The sequence below is a fragment of the Trichoderma gamsii genome, assembly GCF_001481775.2.
Source record: "Trichoderma gamsii strain T6085 chromosome Unknown Scaffold_30.2, whole genome shotgun sequence".
Taxonomy (NCBI): Eukaryota; Fungi; Ascomycota; class Sordariomycetes; order Hypocreales; family Hypocreaceae; genus Trichoderma; species Trichoderma gamsii.
The window spans coordinates 102,082-119,651 of NW_020171367.1; the positions used below are offsets into that span (position 1 = coordinate 102,082).

At 46.6% G+C, this 17,570-nt stretch overlaps 6 protein-coding genes across 6 annotated transcripts; 2 read left to right on the forward strand and 4 right to left on the reverse strand.

The window, feature by feature from the left end:
- Nucleotides 1-1,321: 1,321 nt before the first annotated feature.
- Nucleotides 1,322-2,416, forward strand: TGAM01_v207787 (hypothetical protein; the record flags this gene model as incomplete). The annotated part of the gene is made up of 1 exon (XM_018805351.1): nt 1,322-2,416. The coding sequence occupies one exon, from the start codon at nt 1,322-1,324 to the stop codon at nt 2,414-2,416; it is 1,095 nt and encodes a 364-aa protein (XP_018661522.1).
- A 194-nt stretch (nt 2,417-2,610) lies between these two features.
- Nucleotides 2,611-4,738, reverse strand: TGAM01_v207786 (heterokaryon incompatibility protein; the record flags this gene model as incomplete). The annotated part of the gene is made up of 3 exons (XM_018805350.1): nt 2,611-3,968; nt 4,022-4,327; nt 4,384-4,738. 3 exons carry the CDS (start codon nt 4,736-4,738, stop codon nt 2,611-2,613), a joined length of 2,019 nt encoding a protein of 672 aa, XP_018661521.1.
- A 552-nt stretch (nt 4,739-5,290) lies between these two features.
- TGAM01_v207788 (hypothetical protein) lies at nt 5,291-10,868 on the reverse strand (the record flags this gene model as incomplete). Its single annotated transcript, XM_024550171.1, has 6 exons — nt 5,291-7,589; nt 7,650-8,222; nt 8,294-8,318; nt 8,383-8,568; nt 8,631-8,711; nt 8,786-10,868. 6 exons carry the CDS (start codon nt 10,866-10,868, stop codon nt 5,291-5,293), a joined length of 5,247 nt encoding a protein of 1,748 aa, XP_024405066.1.
- Nucleotides 10,869-13,261: 2,393 nt separating this feature from the next.
- On the reverse strand, nt 13,262-13,946 carry TGAM01_v207789 (hypothetical protein; the record flags this gene model as incomplete). The annotated part of the gene is made up of 2 exons (XM_024550172.1): nt 13,262-13,381; nt 13,635-13,946. The coding sequence occupies 2 exons, from the start codon at nt 13,944-13,946 to the stop codon at nt 13,262-13,264; spliced, it is 432 nt and encodes a 143-aa protein (XP_024405067.1).
- A 1,600-nt stretch (nt 13,947-15,546) lies between these two features.
- Nucleotides 15,547-15,969, forward strand: TGAM01_v207790 (hypothetical protein; the record flags this gene model as incomplete). Its single annotated transcript, XM_018805347.1, has 2 exons — nt 15,547-15,809; nt 15,882-15,969. The coding sequence occupies 2 exons, from the start codon at nt 15,547-15,549 to the stop codon at nt 15,967-15,969; spliced, it is 351 nt and encodes a 116-aa protein (XP_018661518.1).
- Nucleotides 15,970-16,288: 319 nt separating this feature from the next.
- On the reverse strand, nt 16,289-16,843 carry TGAM01_v207791 (hypothetical protein; the record flags this gene model as incomplete). The annotated part of the gene is made up of 2 exons (XM_018805346.1): nt 16,289-16,423; nt 16,490-16,843. 2 exons carry the CDS (start codon nt 16,841-16,843, stop codon nt 16,289-16,291), a joined length of 489 nt encoding a protein of 162 aa, XP_018661517.1.
- Between the last annotated feature and the right edge of the window lie 727 nt (nt 16,844-17,570).

Below are 17,570 nucleotides of genomic sequence, written 5' to 3' on the forward strand. Positions count from 1 at the left end.
TGCAGTTGAGACTTTATGAACAATGTGATGCTCAATTACCGGTGCTGTGGCTGAGGAGGCGTGGTTATAAGAATAGTATTAGCCGGATGTTTGCTTCTTTGGGATTTCCTCATGCAAGCATCAAATATGTGGATCTTGGCCGAGCTCAATCTCAATTACATGTAGCGATGAACTGTGCTTCTTATACGTCGTTCCTCCTGAGTGTCCATATCTTGAAACTAGCCTAAGAGTTCAACAAAGATACTGCTAAAATTTATTCATCTTGATCTTTGCTGTTAACAAGCATGTTTTATAGCCATTTATCTACTGCGTAGGAGGCGACTGGTCGACAAAATCATCAGCCCCTACGGCGTATAAATTAAGCTTATAATAAGCCGGTATGTATTGGCTGATCTATGCCATGGGCATTACATAATAAGGCCTAGGAATGATCAGTCGTCCTGCAAATGTTATTGGGCCGCGTTGTAGGTACAGTTTTCATGCCTACGATAAAGTGGCGATGACAGTAGAACTAGTCGATGTCGTTTTTGTACGTTTGGCGCAGTATTCTATTGACTCACAGGGCAAAAGAGCACTGGATTAAAGTAGTAAAGAGCCGAGACTATAGCAGCTGATAATACCTATCCATCATCCTAATACCCGCCACTTTTACTAACGCGACATCTGCTACATCTTATCGTGTTATAACTGCTACTTTTAGATGTATATGAGAATTTTAGCCTCTCATATGTAAGTTTAAGTCATAGCTAGAGAGCTTTATAAATCCCCCATAAGTTTTAACTACTATGCAGTTACACTACTACAAGATGCGGCTTATCCTTGAGGGATGCGGCTAGACTTGCTAGCTGCATGTACCTGACGCTCATTGGTAAAGCCTTTCATGGCCATATGTAATAACACTTTGTGCATTGGTATGCAAACTAATGTATATTATTCTTAGTAAGTCACAATTTCCAGAAAGGAGTAGATGCGCGCTCACAACCATCCATGCATCTACTATTTGCTGCAGCTCTTTGCTCCTTGCATCGTTAGCGGACCTTAGACTCTGAGCTATGAGTAATATTGATGTACACATGTAAGAGTAAGAATAAAAGAAGCATTACATAGACTCAGACAACTAAGAAAAGAGCCTGGGTGTTGAGTGGAAGAGTAGTGTAAGGACGAAGAACACGATATAAAACCCCCTTCGTCTCCTAGCAAGAGCAGAACAAGACTTTGACTTTGATTCAACGTCAAAATAAACTGAACTTTAAATATTCCTAAGCTTAACCTAAGAAAAATTGCCTTCATCAACCACTTTACCAAACCACTTTACTAAACCATGTCTGACTTCACCCTTAGACGCCTAGCAGAATGGACGCCTCACAGACGCGTTATTCTAGCGTGGCCAGGCTTGGAAGGGATCCTCAAGGATTACCCAGACATTCTGGCAAAGGCAACGCAAGAGGTCTCAAATCTTGCGGCGGCCATTGCCCAATTCGAACCCGTCACTGTCGTCGTGGGCGCTGAGCGTATTGAAGAGGCCGAGGCATATTTCGCCGAGGTTGATGCCCCCTTTGACCTCAAAACGCAAAGAGTTGAGGGAGCAGAATTGGATGTCTGGACGAGGGACTTTGCACCTGTGTTTGCTATCAAAGAGAGCCCTGGAGGTGACCGCGGCCTCGTCGGCCTTGACTATAACTTCAATGGCTGGGGGGGCAAATACCCCACGCCCACGATTGTTGATTTCGCAAAGAAGTTTCTGAAAGAAGCAAAATATGAGCGGATTGAAACATCCATCGTGACCGAAGGCGGCGCACTGGAGGTGGACGGCGACGGAACTCTGCTGGTCACAGAGAGCTCTATTGTTAATGACAACAGAAACCCTGGCAAGAGCCGCCAGGAAATCGAAGATGAACTTATTCGCACTCTTGGAGTTGAGAAGGTCATCTGGATTCCCGGCAGGCCAGGTCTTGACTCAACTGATTGCCACATCGACGCCCTGGCCCGCTTCGCCCGTCCAGGCGTTATCGTCTTGAGCAAGGCCAACGAGGTGAAGCCGACCGACTGGACGGTAGTCTATGAGGAGACTCTCGAGATCTTGAGCTCTGCGACTGACGCAAAAGGCCGTCCATTTGAGATTATCGAGATAGAGGAGCCTGATGAGGATCTCTTCGATCCTCCTCCCAAAGACGTCCAGGGCGTCAAGGGCATCGAAGAAGACCGTGCCGTGCGCAGTTATGTCAACTACTTTTTGCCCGCGGGTGGTGTCATTCTGCCTCAGTTTGGCGATCCGGCGCATGATGCCGCCGCCATTCGGACTGCGCAACGAGTCTTTGGTGACGAGAGGAGGATCTTGCCCGTTCTCATTGAGCAGCTGCCCATCTTGGGAGGCGGGATTCACTGCGCCACTCAGGAAATTCCATTGTCTCCCTAGAATGGAAGTATCATTCTTTGATGGATCATGATCAGCGTCCTAAAATGTTTCTTGCTCGGACTCCCATTGCGAGATAGTTAGCTGTAGTGTTCACAAATGAAATCTCAAGTCAAGCTCCTAGCAAAGAAGAATACGGGAAATACATGATCTGTAGGATTATCACACTCCATGGTAAATTTCTCTTCCCGTAAATGCTACACTAGTTCAATGCTCTGCCGGTCTGACTCCTTAAAATGCCTCTCCAAGTGGCCCGTCGGGCCCGGTCTATCCACACTGTCGTCTATTGAGAAGCAGTCCAGTTCGCCATACCCGAGTCGCTCGTAGCGCGGAGGATTGTTTGCCGCTAATCTCAGGACAAGAAAGCCATCACGGTATTGATATGCTTTCCCGTCCTTGTGCCGATATATGATCTGTTCGATATGAGCTAGTTTAACGGCATATTCTGATCTCTGGGGTAGTTCATATTCGATTGTTGGGTATTGTTGCCAAACACAGCTTCCATTCACTTCAATCGTTGCATCCCCCTTCTTGGTAAAAGAAAGCACGCCGTCCTGCGCCATTGTTGAAATCACTAGCTTTGCATACTCAAGCTTCGATGTAAATGCCGGGCCGCTCCACTTCTCTTCATATTCTTCAATGCGAAGAGACGGGATTATCTTGTCATGAAATATAACATTTTGAAACCCCGTCCCAGATTGACCACGGGGAAGCATGCATAACCAAGACCAAGACGGAAAGTTGCTTGCTGGGCGTGAATGCGATGGCTCAGTGCCCTTGAACGGACGACCCCGAATGGCCCACTTCAAATCGGCGTACAGCGTTTCTTTCCATAGTCCAAGCATGGGTGTATGACCGGTAGCGGACTTATAGTAATTAATTAAACCTGCTGCTGCCGCTGCCGCATCGGAAGAATATGTGAGTTCTCGTGTCGCATAGGACTTCAGCCACATCTGCCATAGGTTATAAGCCCGGACTTTGCTTGTAAAGTCGAAGCAGTTCTCAACAGAAAAACTGTAATCTAGCGCGGGAATCACATTCTCGGCAGACCATGTTCCATCCTCTGACTCAAAAAGTTCTCGACACTGCCACATGATTTGATTAGTTGTGAAATATATTGTTCGCGGCGCCAGTGCAACTTCTTGAAGAACCCAGCCCCTTGCAAAGTATGGAGACGTTTTATAGGACAGAAGATCGCGGTACTCTTGTTTCAGCGATGAAGGCCTGATCATGAGTTCGTCGTCTGGTACGTCTGCTGTATGTCGTACAGTTGCGTCGGTTGAGCGATAACGAATTACGGCGGTAGGTATAGCCTTGGAGATATACATGGAAGATAAATCGACCATGCCTCCATGAGCATCATGTGCAGCAGAGGCAGCCAGATTGATATAACTTTGGCGGTATATGTCTGCCATCTTTTCTGCCTCAATTTCCCAGTCGCTAGAGTTATCTTGGATGATGCAGAGAGAGTCTATCCATATGTACTGGACACCAAGCTTGATGGAGATCAAGACAGCATCCTTGAAGTTCAGGTTCAAATCATCCAATGGTATACCTTTCTCATAGTCAATTGATAGTACCAGTATTGTTTTGGCAAAGATGATATACCTTTAAAGTGGTAATTTATATTGTCGGAAGTGGTCTTTAGTGGCGGCTTGGAGGTTTTGGGTCCCCAGCAGTGACTAAGAGTAGCATAACGAATATCTACGCCAACGGTAGTAGAAGTCTCAATCAACCTGACCACTTTTGATCGTTCGGCATCTTTCAAGTCCAGAAGCCTTCGTGGCATAACAGATGGCCTTTCCACACACCGCATATGGTGACAGTCGCAGTAGGATAGCCATATCGAAATGGCCTTGAGGCGAGACTCAAACGAAGGCACACTTTCTTGCCACATAACTCTAGTTTTTACACCTAATTCCCCTTTTAGCATCGGCGATATGGAGTGGTGACAATGTAGTTGAACTCACTCTCAGGATGTGCAAGATAATACACCGGGTCTCTAGGGCCTGCGCTCGGAAATGGAAGGTCTTCCACCCAGGTGACATTGATCAAACGTCTTCCCGAACTAATTTTGACCTCTGCAAATATTCTGTATGACACTTCAGTTGGTTCATAGCCGTTATAACGCGGTTTCCCGTTCAAAACATCTCGGCAAACGTATTGACAAAGGGGGCATTGAGCCGCTGAAGCTTCGAGAGCTTCAAAGCTCGCCTTGTATGGTACCACAAAGTAGGCATCTGATGGCAAGTTTGGAGTTTTTGTCCAGCTAATGAAGCTCTGGCAAGGCGAGCAGAGAAAATGCGATTGCGTATCCCCAGCCATCTCGAGGCGTTCTTGGTCACTGAAAGGTGAGCTCTAAAAAGACAGCTATGGTATCGCGTCCCGAGACAAGTTGTGTGTGAGCCAAAAGGTTGGTAGAAAGGCCAAAAAAATTAACTAGCAAAAGATAACCGCCGTGATATCCCAGCCAGATGCTTGTATAGGAAAAGCCCAATGCGGGGGTCGAACCCGCAACCTTGAGATATCGCATCGCCAAGTCAGAACGTGTGATTTAAGAGTCTCACGCTCTACCGATTGAGCTAACCGGGCGCTTACGTAAGCAAGCTTGCTAAGCTCTAAGCGGCTGCTGCTCGTTGGAATTTCGGCGATGCTATGTGAATTATGAAGCGTTGTGATTCACAGCCCGCCAAGGCCTGCCAAGAAGAAGAGAGAATTCTCAAACAATCAGCACACAATTCTCAATTTCACAGACTACAGTAACGCTAGTGTCCAGCACTTTAGCTATAACATGCACGCCCGTAAGTACTACTCTGTGCATACCTAGGTAGGTAGTAAACACTGACCAGCCTTTAGGAGCTCGCGCACATGCATATATTATCCCTTGCCTCGATGCGCAGCGAGCATCAGCGATGTCATGGCGCCTCTATTTCCTTCAGTATAAAAATCCGCGCCACCTTCCATGAGTATGCGTATGGTCCGATTGTCAGCTTTGTTATTGGACAGAGCGTGATACAACGCTGAATGTCCCATATTATCCTTGAGGTTTATATCGTTAGGGCTGCTGGTGCTGTGTAACATTTCCTCCAGTGCGTCGTTAAACCCCAGGGATGCTGCGTATTGGATCGCTGTCATTCCGTTGGGATCCCGGGTGATACACGAAGCTTTATTCTTGAGCAATATGCGCACTATGGATATTGAGGGATACAATACCGCAAGCATGAGGGCTGTGTGTCCATCAGAGTCTGTGATCTCGAGGTGTTCTGTCTGCGATGCTAAATGAACAACTACCTTGTCCAGACCTTTCTGTACAGCGATGTGTAGCGGAGTCCTATACCATGGTTTATCTTGGCGGCTGGCGTCTGCCCCAGATTGCAAGAGAAAGCGGACGTCTTTCACGCTGTTGGCGTCATCATTGCTAGAAGCTCGATGTAGGTGCGTCATGCCTTTATCGTCGACGGCATTGGGGTCGGCACCATGTTCTAAGAGTAGCCAGGCAAGAGAATGATCGTGGTGTTCCATCGCTAAAGCGAAAGCTTTATTGTTCTGAACACAAACATTCGCCTTGTTGGAAACCAGTAGCCATATAATGTTCTTGTTGCAGCCGTTAATAGTGTTGTGAATAGCATGGAGAAGCGCTGTCCAGTTATGGTGATCTGGAATGTCTGGCTCGGCACCCCCTTTCAGAAGTAGGCAAACTTTATCTTCGTTATTGCTTTTTACCGCTGAGATCAATAGTGTCCTTCCGTCAGATCTCTTTTCGTTTACATTTGCTCCATGTTTGATAAGTAGGCGCGCCACGTCGACTTCATTATTGTAATCAATGGCCCATTGAAGCGGCGATTGTTGAAGGTTTGGATCCTTTTGATTGACATTGGCCGGGTGTGGGACTCTCTCTAGCAGGAGTCTCACTGCTGAGGGCTGCTCCGTCTGGACTGCGTGGATCAGGGGGAGCCAGCCGCTAGTTGTAGGGCGGTTGAGATCAATGCCTAGTTCAAGTACGACATTGATGAGGTATTTAACATGTTCGCTGGCGGTATGATCCAGCTGCTCCAGACTATTGTCTGAGCTACCCAACATTGCCTTTTTAGAACCGTAAAGGAAGATTTCTCCCAAAGAGTTGTAGCCTGGGCTGATTGCAGCGTTCACATCTTCCAGGCTTTTCAACAGCATCTCGGCGATGACTGTTGGCCCATATTTGATTGTAGACGACAGCGCTGTCAGTCCTTTTGCACCAGGAATGTCAGGCCTTGCACCACCATTGAGTAACCTTTTTACGATCCGGATGCAGTCTCTTTCTGGTAGCATGAGAGCTCTGTGAAGCGCCGTGTTTTTCTCTTTGTCCTGTATATTGGGATCTGCTGAGTTGTCTAGTAACTCTTTGAGTAGATGCACCCGACGCAGCCTGACGGCCCAATGCAGAGCTGTCTGGCCATCAACACATTGTGCATTGATATTAACACCTGATTCAACAAGGCTTTTGACATAGGAGCGGAGGTCAAATTGAACAACAGCATGTATCCCGGTCATGCCGCCCAGTCCAGAGTTCGAGATGCTATGCATTGCTTTAAATGCTCGTAAAAGCTTAGTGTCACCAGTAAGAAGTTTTTTGATGAGTTCCTTAGCTTCTTTATCAGCATTTTGATATTTTGTGCCAAGATGTGAGCTCCAGTAATTCGCGGCGTACGATAGTAAAGACTGTTGCTCATCAATACCAGAGTCGTTAGTTGCACACAGTAAGCAGACCAAGCACGTTTTGGCGATTGCTAAGTCTGCGTGTTTGGGTAGAATGTTTTTCTTCTGAAGCTGGTTTTTTGCCGACTCGTGAACCAAGCGTACAGCCTTTTCGTCTTGGTCGACAATTATTAGGCCAGCCCCTGCGGTTATTAAGCTCTTCGTTGTAGGTCGAGTCTCCCGATAGTGTTTCCCATTGCTGTATTGTATAACAAAGCTTTCTAAGACCTGGTTCACACTGAGGCTCACCTTTGCGTGAACGATCCAGTTCAGGACATGTTTAGCCAAATCTATATCAAATTGCTCGTTCATGGCGATCTGTTTGAACAAATCTTCGAGCGCTGTTTCTATATCAATTGGTAGGTGCATCAGAACGTCTTTGATTGAATCCAATGAGCGGCATTTGCTGAGTTTTTCCATGTGTAGCCTAGCGAGAAGAAATCTGAGAGAAGTTAATATCGCTTATACTTCAAACGAGTATTTGCAAATAGTTGAGACTAACATGCCACTTTCAAGTGCTTGGCTGGTAACTTTACGTATTACAAGATTCCTATCTTCTGATTCCTTCAGCAATTGACTCACATTTGCATCTTGTCGTAGCCAGCCGTTTAAGTATTTGATAAGGTCTGTTTCTTGTGGCGTAATACGCAAATAATGGCTGATCCGAAGACGGGTACCAAGCAAACGTTCCCTGGACGTGAGAAGTAGCTTCACGTTATCTGGCAGCTTCTCCAGGGTCTGCCAGAATTCCTTTATGGTATTTTTGTTTTGGCCGAAGTAGTTATTTGGGTCATCAAATATTAAATAGACAGTCTTGAATGTCTCTGCCTGAGAGCTGAATAAGTCCCAGTATTCATTCGCATGCAGGGTCGAAGATCCTTGGAGCGACGCGCTGAATCTGGATAGTATTTTTTTCGAGATTACCCGGGGGCTTTGTTGCAAGAGCTGCGATAGTAGAGTAACCCAGATTCGTGTGGGCGACTGAGCATCTTCTTCTCTCTGGGGATAGCAGTAGACGCACGCCATATCGCTCCCTATCTTGGCTTCATTCTTGATCGTTTCAATAATGAGGGAGCTAAGATAGAATATTAGTATTATGATGCATAATAGTAGGCCCTCTGTTCTTATGAAATACATAAAACGTACGTAAGCATCGATTTTCCGGATCCCACTGTGACCAGAATGTTACTATCAGCAAGGCAAAGAGACCCAAGTATGTATATTTTACAACTTACAATATCCATGCATAAGCAGAATACTAGATTCAGTCTTCGGATCTCTCCAAGTTTGGAACTGACTGGTGTCTAAGACCCAGTTCCCTGTTTCTGGTGTCATTTGGCTGAGTTGCTGGATATGTTGGTAGTTACTATTGACGGGAGACCAGTCTGGCTGAAGCTCGAGCCAGTTGATTGTAGCATACCCTTGAATGTGAGTTACCAGGTTAGAGATGGATCGATTCACAATAAGGACTATGGTTTCATACGCTCTGGTCCATTCAAGTCGCTTTGCCTTCCGTTGATTGCCTCAGCCAGACGAAACATCGACGACATGCCCGGGAGATTCACTCAATGCCCGCTGTTAGCATAGTGCAAAAATCTAAGGTACTCAATACATATAGGTAATGACAGAAGGTCTCACATGTGATGTCGCGTCGATCCCTATATAGGATGGCATAGCCAAAGCACACATTCTGGTCCCCTTGGCCATCGGCGACAAACATTTTGTCAGTGTGTAGATTCGGCCCGGGAGTGTTTGAATAAGGAAGGTATGATGCTGCATTGAATTTTGAAGACGTCTCTTTCGAATTCTCTCCTATCACAGTTTGCTTGCTTGCCAATAACAAACGGCTCTCGGCATATCCGTTCTCCTCGACAGCTGAAGCCCCTTGTCTCTGTTCAAGTGTCCCATTCTTGGCTGAAACGTTCTCTCCCTCTCTCTTGACATTTGGTAGACTACTGTTGTGGAGATTAATGTCATCTTTCGTCTCCTTGTCTTCTCTTATGGATATCTCACTTCCGTCTAACAGCTGTGAATATTCTTGTTGTAAAGTGGTCTCCTCTAAATCCATCGTTGCGTCAACAGTAGCAAATGTCTCATCAAGTATTTTCTTCGGCCGTATGACAAAGAACGGCTGTTTATTCGGTCGTTCTAATGCGATGCGCAGAGAGATAAACTCATTCTTAGCTCGTACTTTTCCATTCAGCTTTTCCATCATGCGGGGAAGGATTTTGAACAACTTTTCCAACGAAGTGTTTCTGCTAGTCACAAAAACTAAACACTCGGCTAAAGCGTTTAGTCTTTGGTCTTCATATCTTAGAAGTAAAATAAAGTCTTTGGACTCTTGTTTGTTATGGCGTAGCCGAAGTAATATTTGATTTGAAACTGGGTCGTTGGCGGTTGTGGACATAATTAAAGCTCGTTCTTTTTCCCAGCATGGTTGGGGCGCCACTTCAATTATTTTTAGATCAATTTTGCTGAAAGCTACTTCGTCGTAGTGAAAGTAAATCCCACTTGAGTCAACAGATGCGCTGTCTTGACTGTCTTGACTGCCAAGCCTGATTTGAATCTGCTTGGGAAAATTATCTGGCTGTGCTATCAAGTATAAAGAAGAGTTGTATCCTTCAGGCCGAACGAATTCATCTGCTGACCCGGCGGGAAGTTTTACGAGAGGTATTCCAACTACTTGTTCCGCGTTATTTTCAGGCCCGCAGCAAAGTAATCCAACATTTGTATGGTAAGACGTAACCAGTGGCAGATAAACTCGAACGCTGCCGCCAGATATCTCAACTGGCCTCGTATACTGCGAAGGCTGCTCACGGCGGATGATGTGCCCCGAGTTTGCAAAATCCAAGGGAGACCTGGCCATAGCTCCTCCACTTATGGCTGTGCAAGCCTTGTGGGCAGACGGTTCGTTGGTAAGGCTCCATGCTAGGATTGAATCATCCCTTGTTATCTTCATGATATGCTCTTGTAGCCGGAAGAACGCTTGATCACAGCCTTCTCCGTAAATCATTGGCATTGTTATATTAAAGAGTCCCAATAGACAGTATGCCCAGTCCTCTTTCCGTTTTGTCTCCCTGTGTGCCGCCCACGACATACGCTGCGCAACGCTTGCTCCATGAAGTCGAGCAACACCCAACAGGTATTCAAGTGGTATACCTGTAATTGAAGAGATGGTGGCACCCATATCGCATTTTGTTCCTAAGAAGCGCCAGTCGAGAACTTCATTGCCATTAAAAGCAACTTGTCCATGGGATGTATCGGATAAGGCAATGATACCATAGAACCGTAGATATGTGGGTGCAAGCATTTCTTGCAGAGTCCATCCCCTCCGAAACCATCGGCTTTTCCGAAACTTAGACCCTTCTTCATGAGGATATTCATCACCCGGAACATCAGATAGAAAAGCATAGCATATCGCAGCAGACTGATACCATCGGAACATGGAGTTTATCGCCTCGCCAAGTTCGACTGAATTAGTCTTGTCAATGCAGCAGGTATCAATCCAAGCGTAGCCGAGACCATCCTTGGCAGCCAGTTGGCTACATCCGCGAAATTTAAGAGATCCGATGCCGGGCTTATTGATATTTCCATCTTCAATGTCGCGAAAATTGAGTTCTTCGGAATCAGAGCCCCAAGTATGTGAAAGTATAGCATAGGGAGGCACGCTGGATCCCGGAAATTCCTCCAGGCGGGACGTTTTGACATTGATGAGACGCATTGCGAGATATGAAGAGAAGTTGATCATGAGATTGCCACCCCACAGCCCGATGTTGCATGGCCAAGGCATAAATAGCCCTGCTTGTGCCCAAAAGAAGGGCTGCTCCCATTCGCTCAATTTCTTACACGAATGGTAAGACAAACCCCCGCTAATATTACATGTACCCGACGCAGCATTTTTTTCGCCTGATGGACCTGATTTGGTATATATGCCTGAACACTAACAATAAATGGACATAGGCATCTACCGTTACCTAAACAATAAATCCACTTCCGAACACAAGCACTCTGGAATGATCAATTTCTACATCTTTGGTCTCGCGTAGATAACATTAATCCAGACAAAAAAAAAAGCGAGGCAAAAAAAAAAAACAAGGAGGATTATGTCCTACATAAGGCTTTGAGGTTTCTAGCGGCCTGTTTCTGCTAAGCGCATTTGCTACGCATGCTGCTGCTGTTAGAGTTGCCGAGGGAATGCAGTAAGTTGTTGCGCGGAAGCACTACCATTAACCGTTATACATGTACGTGGTGCACAAACAGGCCCCCAACTCGTAATGACCCCAAATTTGGCACATGGAGAACGCAGCTCACATACGGCCAATGGCATCCATCTTCGACAGCGGAGCTGTGATTGAGGCTTGTCAGCATAATAGCAGTCATACGTGATCACCAACTAGATCCCAGGGCGGAATTTCCATCTCGATCCATTGCTGGCGCTGCTAAGGAAGATATCTATCGGAAGTTTGCCAAGCTTGAGTTTCTCTAATTCACTGGATTTCTCACTTGGGGGTGGGTATGACAAACGGCCATGGTACTACCAAGCGGTGACGCAGACGAAGAAAATTATCTTAGCTAGAGGGCTGTGCATTTCTAATTTTCAAATCCAGAGACAGATCTAAAAGCAACCAAATTTTGGCCACAGGAACCTTCCTGCGCGATTATCGCAGCGGCACTAGCGAATATGCTTAGAGTTCTTCATTGACTTACTTTGTGGAGTGCTTTTTGGGTTGCCACGCTGCATATTTCCTTGAATCGGTACCTAGATTAATCTGCATTGCTTTGCCAAAGGTTCTGGCTTCTGAACATTTTATATACTTCTGGGACGATCGGTATGCTGTGACAGGACTTTAAATATCGCCGCTCACCATTGAGCGGCAGCTTTCTCCTTATTTTTCCCTCCTCTTTTTGAAATGCAGTGACTAAATAAGACCACAAATCTGTTAATCTAAAGAGCGTTTCTGATACTATCGCAACCAGATAACCGATAAACAGGAGGAAATGGAGGAAAAGTCCCGAGCTGACAGACAGGGCCTCACAAGAAGTCCCTGTCGATGATGATAACGAATCAGATAACGTAGATTTCTGTGACAAGGAGCTGGAAGGAGAATTCGGCTCAACCCAAATCATCGGCATTGAATGCAAATTCGACCAGGTATCCCCCACGAGATCTGTTATATGCAACAAGAGGATACACGGAAAAATCAGGAAATTTGGGGGGTAATCTACTTATGTCCTTGGCTATAGGTACATATAGTGGCTTACTTGTGGAGTGCTGGCAGCGCCACTTAATTACATCGTGGGCGGTTAAAGGCGGCAGCTAAATCTTAAAAGTAGCAGGCCATTTAGTGCTTTTTAACCTCCATCGCGAGATCATGATTTCATCCTTCAGATTGCAAAATAGAAGGAAGACGGTAGGCGAAGCGTTACGCGCGGAGAGCAGATCACATTGCAATGTCAAACAATGTCAAATAAAATGCCCAAGAAAAGGAACACGTAAGAGCTCCTTCACCGCTAGAGCGAATGCAAAGACAAAAACAGCGTGGATAAAGATTGAAGCAGTATAGATTATGATCGCCCAAAAGCCAGATGACCATGTGTTTTTGATCCTTCAAGTCAATTGCTTTTGATTAATCCTACTCCCATATTTGCTCTTCTCCTCTGATAGCGCCCATATGGTACAGTATACCGAGGCAATCGAGACTCTCTTGCTGCTGGTGAACACAACGTATCGGACAAAGGATCAGAGCGAATGAGGTCCGCGGATTCATGTCTAGATAGCCGTGGGGTAGTTACATGTAGTTAGCTGCAGTGACAATAATATTAAAGAGGGGGATAACGTAGGTACGGGTTGGAAAGCCACGAAGTTCCATTGCCAGGCATCTCTTTCAGAAAAGAAGACAAGAAACAGCAGGCACTACACCTCAATAATTGCAACACCAGGATGGAGGATCTCTGTAGGAATCGAACCCACACCCCGAAGGGCTGCCAAAGCGACCTTAGGGCCGAAGCCCAAGGTTTTTCACCCTTTATGAATGCCGGTTTTCACCGCTTACGGAATGAAAGAAATTGGGCTTTCGCCCGCTTTCGAGGGGGGTTGATTTTGGCTTTCGCCATTCATGAAGGGGAGAATGTGGGCTTTCGCCCATCATCCGGTTGAAGACTGTCCTGCTCTCGTCCGTATGACCATTTGTATCTACCACCACCATTCAAAGTCCCGTGATGGCACGAGTGTCTCTTCGACAGAATCGGAAGCATTGCGGGCCGTGGTGTCTTCAGTCGGAGCGGGCTGGATGGAGGAATCGGCGGTAGAAGCAGCGGAAGCAGTAGTAATAGTAGTAGTAGCAGCAGCAGTAGTGGTGGTGATAGCAGCGTTGGTAGCAGAGGCAGAATTGCGCGCTGCTCTCATTCTAAACGAGGGATTGGGGAGACGCTACAGTATTCATTAGCAGTGAAACACAGAGAATGAGTGAAAGATGTAAATACTTACTGCGTCTTTGTGCGCTCGCTCGACATGGATTGGACGGCCGCGGATCTCGAAGTTCTGGAGCTCTTCCAGGGCCATTTGGGTATCAGGTCGCCTGCTGAAAGCAAGCATTACCCAACTGATGTGACGATCTGGGCGGGTCGCACCCGGGGGCCACAAAAAGGTGGCAGAGTCGGGCTTGGTGAGTCTGGCCCGGATGGCAGACTCGACTTGGGTCGTCGTGGCGCTGAATGGAAGGCTTCTGACGACGATCAGGACGCGGTTTTTTCGGTACGTCTTGATCTGGTTTTCCCACTGAGGATTGTATCGTGGCATTCTGTTTGTTTTTACGAGTGAGCGTTGTCGACTCTTACCAAAGATGAGAGACTACTTACTTTGCTGCTCAGAATAATAAAGTACGAAGACCTGAAATTATTTGATGATGGAGCTTTGGTGCACTTGTTTGCTTGTTTGATGGCAGAGTGTTGAGTTGACTGAAGTTGTGAGAAGAGAAAGGCAGTGCTCGAGGGGGGCTGGGACGACCAACCTGATAGTACCTTGTTAACTCACGCGGAGTCCCCACGCCAAGGTGAGCAGCATCTGATTCGTGGCAGCCATCCCCATCAGCTGTTTCGGGAATCGAATTGCGGCTCAGCCCAGTCCCAGTGTTAAGTCTCTACCTGGCAACCCGCGGTTGTTTTTGGTGACGGCCACCAGCTGGCAAACAGTCACATCAGCAATTACCAATGGCAGAAGCCCTTACCAGCTGTTGACACTTTCGACTCACTTGCACTTGAACGCCATACATTTCTTTGCCACGTTTCGCTGGCAAAGCTCTTTCCGTTAAAAATACAATCCTCATTCTTTCAGACTTCACCATCAACATCAGGGCTACAACAGAGCTTGCCAGCCGCGTTGCCGATGAGATGGGAGTCGCTCTTGGTGAGGAAGTCGGCCATAAGATACGCAACGACCAGAGGTGTAGCATATGACGAGTGTTCGGAAAACACTGGCAATCGCCTTTTGCACTCACACCGCCATCCATCATTCAGAAGACACGTACCGAACGGTTCATGAAAACACTCCCCGCACTCCTGGCACCACTGAGCTTTTTGGTAGATGCCAATCACGAGTGGGTCATGTATACCGATTTTGTGACGACGGGAGGAAAGCAGTACTTGCAGACAGTTTCGGCAATCAATGCAGGTGACTGACGGTAAGCACTTGTAATGATTCATTGTTCTACTTGTTTGAACAGATTGCTAATACTATTCGTCTGAGGAGCTATCCTTCTTCCAAGCAGATAGACTTGCCAAGAAATGGGACGGATCCTTGAGACAACCAAACGTCGAGCGCTCCCTCAAAGATGCAAAGGCCAGAATCGAAGCAGCCAAGAACCAGTAGCTCAATTGACTTCTTTTTTTTTTCCTTTTCATTCTTCTTTCAATGTATGTAATATTTCCTATGTAGGCAATATGTATCGTCGGTAATTTTTTTTTTAAATGTCCCTTGTTCTCGTCTGTTCCTGATTGTAGTAGCTCCAGCTGTTAGACCTGAAAGCATCCCGATTCCACGTGGTAGCAAAGAGATGCCAGCCTCTACAAGTTTCACATCATCGATATCCCAAGGCACAGCATCCGTCACAAAAAAAGTAGCATCATCAGCTCTGCCTGTTCGTAAGCGTCATTAGGCCCATGGTATAGGTCTCGTAGTATGCTCAACAGTGCTTGATTCTAAACGCTGTCGGATGTGGATCATGGAGCATGTTGGTTGTTGCATAGATGGAGGATTGCCCCTGGCAGTTCGCCCGAGTTCCACACTTGACGTGCCAATATTGGCTTCACTTGTTGGCTTTTTTTCCTTCAGTCTCCGCCAAGCCAGCGCTTTCGCATATACCCGCCCCGAGCTACCAAGAACTATTGCCGGGACATCAAACATGGCAAGATCAAACAAAGTGTCCGACAACACGGGCACGAAGCTACATACGGCAACGTTGGCAGTCGTGGATGCCCGCGGAAAGCTCCTTGATCCGAACAAATGCTTCAATTTCGAGATCAAAGGCATCAAACTCCATGGCAAGAAGGCCAACGCCGTGGACCTCTCGCAAGGCCCGGATCTCGAAGACGCCGAAGCCTGCATCGTCGCATATCAGAAACAGGTCACAGCTCTCACAAGAGACAACCGAGATCTCATGCAGAGGTAGACTTCTTCTGTTCTACGTCAATTGTATTTATTTCAGACGGAATCCACTCTACTCTACATTGGTGATAGGTCACCCTTAGCAGCAGTAGCAGCAGTAGCAGCAGTAGCCCACGAAATAGCTGGAATGCTGGATAACTTATCTCTTAAAACGTCATAGAGAAAATTATAAAAAAAAAAAAATTGAAGAGCCTCTTGGAGGCCTGGCGGATCTCTCCCGCCGGGAATTGAACCCGGGTCTCAAGCGTGACAAGCTTGCATACTGACCACTATACTACGGAAGATGTAACAGTCTTTAGTAGACTGATGTAGGTGGATCTGTGGATGCATGGTGGATACGATATTCTGTTTAAGTTTGAGTTCTTGTGAAATAATGCAGGTATGGGAGGATTGCATTTATAGAAAAGGGCGTTTAGCCCCCTATATGGTCGAGTCTCGTGAGCCGCTGGCAGGCCTCAATCGGAATCATAAAGATCGTACTAGTAGTCGTCATCGTCGATGCAGTCCCGAGCGGTGATTGGGTCGTCTTCAAGTCGGCCCCAGTATCCTCCCCAGAATCCTGATGCCGAAGTGAACTTTTCTCTTCCGAAATTGTAGTCGGCTATAGGTAGTTGCTGAAAGTGACAGTGCCCCGGCATTGCCTCTTTTATTACTTAAGCCGTCTTTTCTTCATCATTTACGTCCACCACGATTTTGGCTTCTCTATCAAGAGCCCGACATAGGTACTCAAAAATTGGTGTTATCCAGGCAATCCATTTCGCAAACCCTTCTTCTGGTGTTGCTTTCTCAAACACTTCTTGGAAGGCTGGCTCTGGCTGCTCTACAACAACCGCTATTATCTGAAGGTTACCCAGGATGCTATCCCAGATATCAGGGTCCATGCTGAACCTGGGTCGGTAAGAGGCTCCCCCAGGTCGTAGGATGAGCACCATTTTGCGTATCTTCTGCCTTGGCTTGGAGCTGAGCAAGTCTGCGAGAGTGAGCTCATCACCATCTTGGATGTTGACTCGAAACGTGTTCTCTGCGTATAACATGTCCGTCACCTCCTCAATAATCTGATGGCAGCAGAGAAGTAATGCAGGCAATGCATTCCGATGGTCATTAACAAATGCCAAGGGACTCTTTTTCGCTTCACTTTAGTGTCTGTTGAAAGCTGACGTCGCCTTCCGTCGTCACCATCGCTGTCGATCAAATAGCGTTACCTCTCTCCAAGCCCTGAGAGGATGATCGGGTATCTCATTGAACAAGTCCGGATAATTTCTGTAGCACAGGGTACTGGAAACATCGTATCGAATCCTTTGTGGGATACAGAGTCCGTAAATCTGCCGGCGACTTTCCAATGGCAGAGCTAGAAAGGCACTCGAAATGGGAGACAAAGGAGAAGCCATCTTGACTTCAAGGAAGATGGTCCCAAAAGATATCGACAATTTGAGGAGACAGCTTTGCCGTTATTGTCACGCCAATGTCAAGAAGAGGGATGTAAATTGTGCGAGGAATTGGTGACGATTGATATCGTCATTCATACGCCCAGTGTATTTTCTGTCCGTGGCTTGGAGGCTAATTAACCGCCTAGCACTGCTCGATAGTGTTTATACTGTGAAGTCGCTATTAGGTTCGATATGAATGTATTTTATTGAGGCTAGTAGTTGGTGATAGCGTTTGTTCCTGGTGGCGCTCTATGAATCCGTCAATACAATCACACCGCTCCATCGTGTTACGCAACAGCTAGGCCATTCTGAGCTTCATACGGCTATGAGACGT